The sequence below is a fragment of the Mercenaria mercenaria genome, unplaced genomic scaffold (genome assembly GCF_021730395.1).
Source record: "Mercenaria mercenaria strain notata unplaced genomic scaffold, MADL_Memer_1 contig_4266, whole genome shotgun sequence".
NCBI lineage: Eukaryota > Metazoa > Mollusca > Bivalvia > Venerida > Veneridae > Mercenaria > Mercenaria mercenaria.
Window position 1 is genome coordinate 1 of NW_026462482.1, and position 13765 is coordinate 13765.

A 13765-nucleotide genomic window follows, 5' to 3' on the forward strand; every position below is an offset into this window, starting at 1 on the left:
CATTACAATGTCATGCCGTTTTAATCGTGGTCCCGCGTTTCCCCATTGTTATCACGCGCGTTATAATACTTAATCTTAATTGAAAATATGAACATTTTCTAACATGACAAATTATTGAAGCATTTGGTCTTCCCTTATGTATTATAGTTTCTTAGCTTTGTATCGGGAAATATGCACGAGTTCTTCAGCGAAAATAGTGCGCGACCTTAGGAGCGCAATATTTTTCCGCTGAAGAACGAGTCCATATTTCCCGATGCAAAGATAATAACCTCTCTATTACATACGCATCTACACGTATAAATGTCATGTAGATATCATAAATTTGTTGAATAGCCTGAATGGGATTAACAATACTGAACTAAATCGAAAAACATAGTGCAACACACACTGAATTACGTCGTGCACCCGATATGAAATTAGGCGCCCTGAATATGGAAAAATTTTGACATTTCCGGTACCTGTGTAAATTAACGGGAAATAGAAACGCGTATGTAATAAATGTAGTTACATGGTTTGGGCACATATTCCGATCGTTGTAATATCACACCTCGATCTTAGGTGTCTTTCGGGGTTGTCTTACACCTTCGGGGGAAATAGAATAGCAATATAGACAAAACGCACAATTCCAGTATCTCTAGAAAAATGCTAATATCTAGATTTTCTGTATAGGTTATATCTTTGATATATCTGTTGATCATCCGAGAACAATTTTATCTATTTTGCCTTTGTAGAAAACAAAGCTGAACAATTCGGAAAAATCTCAAAATATTGATGATTCTTTATGTCTTACAAAGTTGTCTAAGTTAATCTAAACGTTATCCAAATTTTTGTACTTTTCTATTGTTCTTATATATCCCCGATATATACTCAGATAGAGGTAATGGATACTTTTTTCTAGTTGTAATGAATAATTTCATTTTACGCTGCATAAACTCATGTTGCGACTAACGTCTTCACATTGGTCTGCCTGGCACAATAACATGGCGGACGGTTTCAAATTTCAATGCGTCGCAAGAACTTTTTTAGCGTATCGATATATGTTTAAATGGATTGAATGAAGTTTTATATTAAATGGTATCTAAAATGGTATTGCATTGAATAGAAAGTTACTGAACGGGATGGAATATTAGACTAGACGGCGTTAAATTGCACTGTACTGACTGGGTTGTAAATAAATGGGTTGTATATGTACTGTATTATGACGGTAACCGCTCTTTTTTCTCATTTCCAAAGGTGTTTTACACATAGATTTTACTATATAGTGCAATTTTGGCATAACAATTAACATTTGATCATTTTGGCAACTATAGAAATTGCAAAAAATAATAATAAAAAAGCATGAGGCACGTTTTTGTAAATATAAGTTCTTTAAAAATTACATCGTATTACCGATTTGTATTTGCTTTCCTTGCAAATATCATCGTTACATCCACTTCCAAAAAATGCGTGAATGCAGGGGAAATGTTTCTATATGGCGTGTTGTTTTACCATTGATAATTCATTACATAACAAAAAAAAACGTGCAAAAATAACAGGGAATTACCGTGTTAAGGTAAATGCACGAGTTAGCTATGATCTAGGCTTTAGAATTTCCAAGTGTTAATTGATATTTTTTTTGTCCTTGTACTTATATCTGTACATGAAGATCTTCTATGGAATGCAGATTTCTTCAGTGTTCCGGGTTGTTGAAGGAGATTTGCAGGTAAGGTGATCTTGGACGTTCATACTTTATACCTACTGACTGAAAAGCAACCCAATTAGTGTTTTATTACGTAACATCAGGAACAACGATTCATAATTGATTCTTTTAAGACTAAACTTCGGCCCAGAAATCTAAGAGACTAGATAAGAGCACAAACTATGGACCGGTGAATTATATAAGGCCTGAGGAGACATGCGATAATGGAGTTTGTCGGCCCTTCTGTAAAATTACACGACGCTTCTCCCTATCCGACTTTATTCAAATAAAAACAGTTTACAAAATACAAAAATGTCAATTAAATCCGTCATGTTTTATGATGTCATGGAAACAAATTAGCTACCATTTTTCTTGTAAGAAAGCTAGGATGTAAGCATTAATGACGTCCATTTCAAAAATGGGAAAGTCGTTTATGAATGAGCTGAATACAAGCTTTATCCAATTTATAAGAACAAAAATACAATCAAGAGACACCCGCAGGTGTCTTCGGCGGTGCACATTGAATTTTCGATGATACACAGCGTGTAAGACAACAATGAAAAGAAAACAACAGGAAACACTAAAAAAACTTCAGAGGAAATCTGATAGATCATATAGATTCTGCATGTCAACAAAAAAATATTCCGAAATGACGAACCTAAATAGCATGCATTATGTCAAAGGGGTGATTAAGCAATATCAAAAGCAACTGAAACGGGAGTATTGGAACTACTCAAGCTGAAATGTTCAAGCTAAATTCAGAATTCACAAGTTCGGTGTATACTAACGTGTTAAAACTTTAAAACTGAGCTTGAATATTGTTACGCGGCCTCCGTCACCGTTTGGTTAAGGTCGTTGACTTCAAATCACTTGCCCCTCATCGGTGTGGGTTCGCTCCTTACTAGGGGATTTTTTTTAAGTGAGGATGCCTTCTGGCTGGGTTACGGTGGGTCGGTGGTTCTACCCTGGTGCCCGATCGTGATAGAATAATACTTTTCCCACGATCAAGCTTGAAAGTGCCCATATGACGTATAATCGTGCCACTGCGACGTTACATCCAGCAAAATAAATAAATAAATTTAATATCGGTTACGTTTTCAAAAGTTTTTTTTCATTTTTCAAAGAATTCTGTCAAACCTGGAAGAAAAGGTTACGAACTTCTTATCCCGATAGATGTACCGGCACTTTATATTGAATTCAAGCTAATCGACCAATCACATGATGTTTAGAAGTTCATATGTGACACTGTCAGGTAATAGACAATTGTATGTATTCTTTGCAAAACTAATAGTTCCAAAGAAACTATTTTTAATTACATTATTATAGTCAAAAGAATAAAATACGTTATTTTTCAAAAGAATATTTAGTAATGTTATGCATTTTTTCGGAATATTAGTGCTTACGTTACAGTCGTGCCGCGTACAATCAGGCAAATATAATAAATGGTTGTATGAAATAATATTAAAGCTCAACAGTATTACATTGAAAGAAGCCTTATTGATTTACACACGGACGATTGTCAGAAATGTTGGTGTTGATGGACTGTTATGTAGTATTCAAATCACACTTTCCGTCAAAAACTAAAAGCCCATCAGTATCATATTGACCTTTTTTTCAATGTGACATCATCTAAGCTAAGCTGACTTACAAAGATAGTGTCTCTGTGTAAAATTACTATATATTCAGACAACGATTCTACTCGTTTTTACTGGCAAAACGCGCTTAATACAGCTGTGATGAAAAGAACCCAACAAAACGAACTTTGTAGATAATGCATTTATGTTATCATACTAGACTTTATCAAGAAATTCAAAGTCTTCTGAAAGATCTGTTCAAATATTGACCTAATGGACGCCATTGTATACAGATATAGTACTGAAAAGCTTTGTCAAGAACATGAACATTTGCAAGAGCAGCAGTACAGAAAAAAACTTAAGGTCCTACAACATAAAACAGCACTCACTTATTTGTATGCGTTATAAAAAGTAAAGCTAACCTAAGCCCAAAAACTGATATCAACTTGTTTCAATGATTCCATTATCCATGTGTTCTCATGCACAAAAACGTTGTAAATGATATAATGTACAGAGATAAAATAGCACCTTTTATCTCACGTGTAGTTTGTTCATGGTGAGCTATATATAAAGTGGATGGTTCGTTGCCGCTCGTCATCGTCCCGTGTCCTTCCTTCATCCTGCCTAAGCCTTCACCGTTTTTGCCTAAATAAATTCTCCTCTAAAACTACTAGTAAGACTTACACCACATTTGATCAGTAGCATCCTTGCATAAACTCTATAAATGATATCAAGCGGTTTCCCTTTTAAGTGAACACAAATGCTAAAAATATAAAAGCCCTTTCGACAACTTCTTCTCATGATCCGTTTGCTATGTACGATCTATTATTAAACTTGTTCTGTCACACCAATATAAGATGTTCTTTCAAGTTTATTCAAGCAAGTGTTTCCTAGTAGAGGCCGCTGACGGTAAGATTAGAAAGACTAAAACTGACTTCTTCTTTTGAACAAATCAATGAATCCTCATTATGAGGTTCTATCTCAAATTTGTCAATTCGGACAGTCAGCCCCTCTCAGGGGCCGCTAGGGCTAGAAATAAAAATACATTTTTTATATTCTTTTCCACATTTGTTTAAATGGGGGCACTTGGCCGCATAGGGCTTTTCTGAGCTAAAATGAGAAGTACACTGAAGGGATCATCATTAAATTTGATCCTAATTTTATTCTTTTGGGGACGCTTGACCCCTTTTCGGGGACACAAGAGCTAAACATATAAGTACCTTTAAACGAATTTTCTCTATAACCTCTCAATACATCATCATAAAACTTTGTTTGTAGCATTACTGTAAGGTTCCAAACTTTTTGGTGCTTGGCCCTGTAAGGTGCAGCTAAAGTGAAAATAGACGACAAAAAGGTAAGTCGACTTCTCCTGTGAAACTGCTGGCAAGAACAACACCAGACTAGGTCTTTGGCATTCTGGCATATACCTCTGTCAAGTTTGTTCAAGTGATTTAGCTTTACCCCTTTTCGAAAACGTTAGGAATAAAAAATATATATATAAAAATAATAGATAAACAACTTCTTCTCATAACTTGCTCGCAGGATCTTCTCCAAACATTACTCGTACTCGTATCATTATTGTAAGTTTCTCTCTAAAGTCTGTTCAAATGAGAAACTTGGCTCCTTGAAGGGGCCGCTACATAATAATTTGTTTCAGCATGACGTTATGTGTTATTTCAATGACCTTCTAAAAGACTTTCCACAAAACTAGGTTAAACTCAAGGTTAGATGGTCCAGTTATCTTCAGGTAAACAAATTAGGTCCATTTGGGCCGCTTGTTTATTACTTTGTGTTGTTTTCTTTCTGGCAGATAATTCGAATTTTCATAGAATCGGGATAACATCTTTACGATTAAAATGTATTTGACACTTTCTCTAAAAACTAATAGAATTCTCAATAATTTTATTGAGGGTGCAATTGCAAAACCGATTATGAACAACTGTGTACCGAAATGGTCATTGTAGGAAGTTATCGCAATATTAGGAAAATGCGATGAGACAGCACAAATCCAAAATCGAAAGCACGATGTGACTGATCAACATTAATATCACGTTATCGCATCGTTTTGTCTTGCTGTCATATCGACTTGGCAATCTATTGCATCATGTTATCATGACGTCGCGGTCGGCCATACGCTATCTATATCACACCTTAAGATCGTGTTTCCGTTCTGTCTTAATATCATGCTTCAGGTAGATATGCGTAATTAATGTACTATTTAAATGTTTGTGAAGATTGCTGACCGTGACAAAATGACGCATTGACCAATACGTAAATGGTGTTTATAGATTTTAGTAAGTAATTTATTTTATTGACAATCTTTAGCACGACGGCAAAAAATATATTCTTATTATCATACAGAATGCAACAAACACAAAAACCTTGATTGGAAGATGTCGCAATTTATTTCTTTGATACTATGATATATTGAGTTTGGAAAGGCGCACATCGAAAAAAGACATCCTTTTAAATGAATGATTTGACAAAATATGATATTGGGAAATTATTTCATGCCGATAATCAACCTGAAAAAAACTTTAAGCAGACATTATTCAACATTTTGTTTGTTTGTTTTGGATTTTGGCGCAAGGCAGTAAACTTAAGCTGTTTTCCTACAAAACAATATTGTTCCATACTTCTCAAACAATGAGATCTGTTTCCGTATCGGTGCTTTAAAATACGTCACTACTTTATTTTGCGGTATTTAGAAATATGTAGGAAGGAAGATTAATAATTGTTATCAACATTAAGATATCATGTCAGCAACATATATAACTTGAGTATATCGAGAATTTATTTATAATTCATTACATAAACCCTTGTTTTATTTAGTCAAATAATTTTTACTGCCCTTGTTAACAGTATATGAGGAAACGTAAGATATTGGTTCAGAACTTGGCGGTTATCAATGTAATAATTGGATATTTTAGGTCTGAATTTATGACACCCGAATAATTTAATAGTGTTATTAACAGTAACCGCAATTTTGATAAACCGGAGCTCATTTGACAGTGATCTGCTTTAAAGTATTCGTCTTTCGGGGATTTAAATAACCCTTTTAATACAAACATTTCTGTTTATAGTGCTAAATCAGCCAATATTGACTGTAACTTTAGATAAATAAAACTTAAAAAACTAATTTGAAACTTTAAACTTTTTGGTGCATTGAATGTCAAAACGTCGTCAATGCGTCCTTACTAATTGAGTTGTTTTCCTTTTCCCATATAGTACGGGGGCCAATAAGGTTTACCATGCCCCCATACCCTCAAATTGTTTTTTCGTAGGTACCAAAGTGATCGACAGGACAAACTCTTACAAAATAAAAAAGAAACTTTTCTGAATTATATATGATTTCACCATTTCCATGGCAACCATTCATTTTTGAAAAAGGACAACCATATAGATGGTATTATCCCGGTCAGTTTTGGTGATAAAACAGCAAAAAGTTGTTTCAAGCTGGAGCTAAGATTATTGGTCTTAAAAAGCAGCATGTGTATTTTAATTAATTAATGAATATATTCATGAATATTATTGAGAAAGGTACAAAATGACAAAATTATGTCCAAAATAACATTTTCTAAGTTTAAAATTAATTTTAAAGCACCAATTAGCTTGGATCATGGCTTAAAGTCTTAAATTATTTTGTTACACTTATGGTATTTTATTTTACTAAAATTTGGATGTGCTCAGTTTATTTACATAAATTGAACCAGTATCATTTTACAACGAACAAAATTCTGAGACAACTAAAACTGAGCAAAATAGTATAATTAATTGTTGTCAATGAATCACATTTTTATGTGATCTTTAATGTTTGCAATCATAGAGTTAACACTTTATTATTTGAGAAATAAAATTGTAACATCAATTACACACGTTTCGATACAAGTTCAACAACCTTGATGTATTGGATCAATTATTTACGAAATGTAATTAGATGAACAAAATAGGAAAGAAAGGAATATATCTCTTTTCAGTCTAATTGCTTGTTTACCCTTTAGTATTCATCAACATATTTTTCTTCGACGATGATTATCACTTCGTAGCTAGGCAGTTTTTATCTCTTCGCGGCGCTGCACAAGTATGACGAACTTAAGCTTCTGTGTAAAACGATCAATAAAATGCATAACTCCTACGTATTTTGTCTGCATAACTCCTACGTATTAGTTCATAATATCGGAATTATTAAACGCTTCTATGGGTCTTTCAAAATATATACAATTGAAAGCACTTCAGTGAAAGAGTAAAATTATTTTTAAAAAAAAATCAGAAGTCTACTGCCGTTTTCTCTGGAAATTTAGTATTTTAATATTCTATTGCTGCAACATGACTTTACTTGCTTTTTTCATGCAACTATTATACAAATTGCCTAATATCACTTGCCTGATATTTTAGGTCATTGACCTAATATCAAAATTACGCTCCTCGCACATTGACGGACTAGTTTTTACATACGTTTCCTTCCATATTGCTTTATTACAGAGTCCAGTTTTAATTTTGCATGGCGTTTTCTCTAAACATATTATTAAATCTTAACTAAGTCTAGTAATTTAACTATGCTTGTCTCTGCTTTCATCACACAGACAGCAGTTCTTAATGGCGTCATTGTGTAACGTTAATTAATAATGAAAATGCTTATATCATCATACATTGATCGATTATTGAAAAGGATAATAATACACTTGGTACTACATTTATTTTTGTTTTATGCTTAGTATAAGTCATCTATTCTTATTAAGTAGAAACAAAAGTGAGTCTTTTAATTATAATTATCGGAACAGTGTAAAATTAGTGATTATAAAATCTTTGAATTCTCTGTGACTGTGTCTGGGACTGGAACAGTGGAAGTGAAATTTTCAGGGTGATGTGGTGTAGGCGTTCGAGTTAAATGTGAAAAAAAGCTCGCTTTGCTTTAATTAAGAGGATGATTTTTTCTTCTTTACGCAGTTACGAGTCTATATCATTATTAGTTATTTTAAGCAAATCAGAAAGTCATTAAATATTGTCAAAATTGTATTAAAGATTTCTGCCATATTGTTTCGTTTAGATGTTTCCGGGGCAAAATCGTAAAATATGAATTCATTATTTGCTTTAAAAGTAAATTTTATAAAATTAGAAACGATGCTAATGTTCTAGGCAGGTTGCATGTCTTTCATGTTACGATTCCTCCCTTGCTCCTACCAAACCTGTCACAACGGGAGCACTATTTGCCACTTACCTTGAAGGATTATTCCTCGCTTAGGTGAGTCTCTTGGATGCAGAAGACCTGAATGTCCTTACCAAACAAAATGAACAAAATGTTCTCTAAGTCCATTTTCTTATTGAGGAGTCTTTCTGTATTCCAATGCATAACCTTGAAAGGTTGCATTGGCTTCTTTGTTGTTCTCCTGTGACCAGTAGTTCTCCTTTCTCGTCTCCTAGCTCTAATACAAGTTGTGTGCAAGTTTGATTAAACTCAATAGTAAAATGTGGTCTATATCGTGTTCACATATAATTGTGGACGGACGGACTAACGAAGGCGATCATAAAAGCTTACCTTGTCACTACATGGTGACAGGTGAGTTAAGACACAGATAAAATCTATTTGCATTATATATGTTTATGAGGGGATTTAATTGCTACTGTTTTTGTACAATTTGTAAAATTTCTTGAATAGTGTTAAAATGAATTATCATTACATTAATTAGTTATAAAATATGAATCAATTCAGCGCTCTAGATAAGGGCCGTATTTTCCTAATTACGAATTTGTTAGGGGTCGGATACGAATTTATTTTAAAATGTGGCCGTATCAATAGGAACTATTTTAAAATATGGTCGTATCAGTACGACATGTAAACAATATTACAAATTTCAAAGGAAGATCGAGCCGAATTGCATGTCTGCGCCAAGTTGCGCTTATCAACGCTATCCCGACTGTTGACAATTTACATGGTGTCAAATGAGTGTGGAATACACGAAACACACGCCAATAGCATAATGTAAGCTCCGCCTACTTCAGGTACTTGTGAGATTTTCCCGAGAAGTGTGAAGCGAATCAAATTATCCGATACACTACAGTCGATTGTGTTCAGCCAGGTAGCCCCGCGGTTACCTATTTGACACTTTGTTTAATTGTCAGCATGTCCGAGAGCACAAAAAACAATGTTTTATAACCGTGCGATTAATTGGAATATTGTACACATTTTTTGTCATATAAGTTAAAAGAACGACATGTATAGTATTATTATTTTAATCATACTGGAGCTCTGCATTTATTCATCTGTATGGTAAAGATTATTCAAATCATATGAAAATGTCTCATTTTACGATCATTAAAGTTAAACATTTTGTCAAATTTCTACTTTACATTCAACATAATATTATTAGAACTACATTCCATCTATCTGTTTATTATCAGAAAGGTAAAAACAGGTGTATACAACATCGAAGCAACCACTTATACTTTGTTAATTGCCGCAAATTTTATGGGTCGATCAATCACAGTTTATGCATAGTTTTAGATGGGTGGGTCTTTTTTCATTACCGTACATTTTACCGGTTTTGTAAAAATACTGCACGAAAGAGTATTTAAATAATTTGATTTTCAAATGAATAGTTTGCAAGTAAAGGTTTCGTCGCCTTTTATTAGTGTTGTTTGAATTTATTCAATGGTAACTAACGGGTTGTTTGTTAAATTATCGGTCGTAAAATACATACATTTTCCTACCTCCTTTTCTATTTAAAATCTTTGAATACCCCTCATCCATCTTTAGATTGTCTGAAATATAGATTACATTGTATATGCGATAAAAATAATATATCTCATTGATTTTATTCGAATAGTATTAATTTTATTTTTTTTTTGCATTATATTAAGTGGGTGGGGTACATAAAATATCCCGGATTTGTGTATTTCTTAGCCAAACCTGACCTAGATTGGCCGAAAGAGTATTTAAATCAATTACTTTCCAATTGAATAGTTTATAAGTAAAGGTTTCACCGCCTTTTATTAGTGTTGCTCGTATTTATCAAATGGTAAATAACAGGTTGTAAATTACAAACATTTTCTTACCCCCTTTTCTATTTTCTATTTTTATCGTTTATATACCCTTTATTCAGCTTTATATGGTCAAAGTAATAGATTATATTGTATACGTGATAAAAGAATATATCTCCTTGGTTGTTGGTCGAATATTTTTATTATGCATTTTTTTGCATTATATAAGTGGGTGGGGTACATAATAGATTTAATAACGTTGCTATTACTTAATAACGGGTTGTTAATTCTAATTATCGGTTGCAGAAAACATAGGTTTTCCTACCAACTGCTTCTATTTTAAATCTTTTAATTACCCCTCATTCAGCTTTATATGGTTAAAGGAATGGATTATATTGTATACGTGATAAAAGAATATATCTCCTTGGTTGTTTAACCGAATATTTTTATTATGCATTGTTTTTTGGCATTATATAAGTTGATGGGGTACATAATATACCCCGGCTTTGCGTATTTCTTAGCCAAAACTGAACTAGGTTATCTAGATTTTTTTTTTTTGTTCTTACAGACTCTTTCGAGGCGGTATTAATAAGTGACTTTGAGAAATAAGACCATTTTAAAGATTACTTCTTCATTACTGTAATTTTTAGTGAGTTAGTGAGTAGGGTTTTACTGCGAATCGACACACAATGGTCATCTTTAGGTTAAATTTTCTTTTTTTATTCTCTAGTATTTTAGGTGTCAAATCCTATGATAAAATGTACAAAAAATGAATACATTTTGCACATTTTCAACCATAAGCCTTGTGCGTAGATGCAATGTTGAAACGTATTTTAACTAATTTTAGAAACATGATGTCATGTTTTTTAGTATGTGAGTTATCTCCCTTGATATTCTCAAATTTCGTAAAAGCTTTTGTTTTGCAGGCCCAATTTTCCTGATCCGCGATACATACTTCTTTCATAATACGTAATATGATTAGAGTCAGAATTCACTTCGCTTTGTTTCTTTAGGCTGTGTGGAAAGACACGTTAGGATCAGTTTCACAGTTTCGAAATCTCTCCGATAAGAGTCTTACAACAAAAGTTCTTTCATCTGATTTGAAGACTACTTGCGCAACAACTCAAAAGCAAAGAACTGAAGCAAAACAAACGCAAAAAAAAATATGCTAACGCGTGTAAAACTACAATGGTGCTAAAATGTAAGTCTGAAATACTAGCAAATAATTCGGAACCTATACTCACACTCTTTACTACTTGGAAAGATAGTCCTGAAAAATATCTATTGCATAACTTAACATTATATATTGGTTGGCGTTACGTCCGTTTGTGATGCCTGTGATCTTTACAAACGAGACTTCAGTCGCTGAAGAACGTGCGAGGAATGGTTGGGAAGCAAGACAGGTGCATGTAGCAGCAGCAGACGGCGTTCCTGTATTACAATATATGTACAAAGACGTGATGGATAATTATAATTCTACGTTTTACACTTACAGTAACGGTGATATTCTATTTACTGATACGCTCATAAATACGTTACTTTATGTAAGAAATTCCAGTTTAAATTTAGATAAACCTGTATTAATGGTTGGCAAGAGAAGTAATGTCCTTAATGTGACAGAGTCAAAAGCACCTACGTGGGGTAATATCAACAAAATGGCTGAGGAGCGGGGTAAACTGTTCACAGGTTGGGCGGAGGACAACTTTATTACTACGCGTTCATTTCCGTGGAATGGTATAGCGGAAGTTGTAATTGGGCGGAGAGCATATGATAATTGGCTTGTTTATTATTCTAGAAAATCCAAACATACTGTGATAGATAGTACCAAAACACTTCTTGCTGCGCACCAGACGACAAAAGCTGGCAATCGTGAAGGTCATGGTCATAAAAATAAAGACTAAAATCACAATTTACTAGTGAAGAAATACAAACGTCTGAAATATAACGCTGGCGTAATAGAATGTGCTGAGAAATATACAGCCTATGAAAATCGCATTGTTGTTGTTAAATCCAGAGTTGTTCCATCATCATGCATGGCTTGAACATAAGAGATATGCAACATCAAACCTCAGCTACGGATGAAACTACTTAGATGACTTCGAACTGCTGCAAACAACGACTGATATAAGTCATGACAAAGTTGTTTGTATTTCTATCCGTTTTGTATATTAATAAAGTTCTTTTTTGTTTGTCCTTTGAATTAAAATTTAGGCCTGTAAGCATTCCCAGTGATGTGTCTAAACTCTGGAGCGTTCTGTATATACATGTTATAAGTTTTCTGAAAACGTTTATAAACATTCCTTATTATACCAGTTCCTTTCAGGGTTTAGATACAAATACTCTATCGATACTTGCCATGTACATATGTAAGATTATATAAAAACTAAATAATTCTGAACGATTAGAACTGGTATGATTTTACTTGATCGGCAAAAGGCGTTTAACATCGTCGATAATGCTACAATTTGTGACAAGCTTACAGAAATGTGGATTCAATAAATAAACTTGTTTAAATCTTATTGTACTGACAGAACTCAGATAGTCAATATTGACAAAGTCTTATCCGAATTTGCCGAGGTCACACGTGAAGTCCCTTAGAGAAGTGTCCTGGTTCCTTACACCTTTCTCTGTTACATTAATTATATGCCAACGTGTATAGATTCTGACAGCAAGCTAATATCATATGTCGTTAAAAGTATGATATTGTTTGCCAATAAGATATTCACATTATTTCCGAAACATTAAACAGATTTCTGGAAAAAAATAAGACTGGCTAATTGACAATGATAACTAAAGTTAGTAAGGACAATACCAGGATAAAATTTACACACAAACGCTATAATAATCTCAGTTTTCAAACAATGAAAACGTGAACAGGTCATTGATACATTATCAGTTACACTACTCTCCTAAGGCATGTCTTGCAGACCTTACTAGTTCTCTATTACACCGATTTCAAGTAACTCAAAACACAGTTATCCGATTTATACTTAATTTACCACTTAGGACTAGTATTACATATTGGAAGTAGTCAAACTTTTAAGGGTCGAAGATAGGGTTAAACAGTTACGGCCGATCATGTTCATCATTTTTTCCACCGTATTGCTCCACACTATCTTAATAATTATTTTTTTTTGGCAAAGCCAATAGGAGGATACTACGTCATCGCGCACCTGCTAAAACGATCGTCCGCGGACACCAAAGGTAAACAAACCCGTCGCTCGGAAAGTAAAATTTGATCTTTATTTATCAACACAGACTTTTTGCAAAATCTCTTTCGGTGCCTCGAAGAACTATATGTCCTATAGTGTCCCCGGTGTATATACTTTTCTAACAGTCCTTGTAGTTTTATAGATTACGATGTTTAAAATATTTTTTCTCAAAGATCCACTGCGTAGACGGACCCATAGATTTGCATGTCTGGCTTAATAGCCGCTTATACAACCGTGCACGAGCTCGAACAATTGTCGTCGGGTCTTCCAAAATGCCCATAAACTATCATCAACGTTCAAGTTTGTCCCGTGGTTATGTATTT

The 13765-nt window shown here is 33.7% G+C and overlaps 1 protein-coding gene across 1 annotated transcript; it reads left to right on the forward strand.

Moving 5' to 3' along the window:
* The first annotated feature begins 11423 nt into the window (after positions 1–11423).
* LOC128553747 (uncharacterized) lies at positions 11424–12546 on the forward strand. The gene has a single exon (XM_053534922.1). It carries the CDS (start codon positions 11562–11564, stop codon positions 12129–12131), a length of 570 nt encoding a protein of 189 aa, XP_053390897.1. The 5' UTR covers positions 11424–11561; the 3' UTR covers positions 12132–12546.
* The last annotated feature ends 1219 nt before the right edge of the window (positions 12547–13765 follow it).

Excerpts from the sequence above, each read along its gene's own strand:
- LOC128553747 (XM_053534922.1), top strand. The coding sequence starts at position 11,562 with ATGCCTGTGATCTTTACAAACGAGACTTCAGTCGCTGAAGAACGTGCG.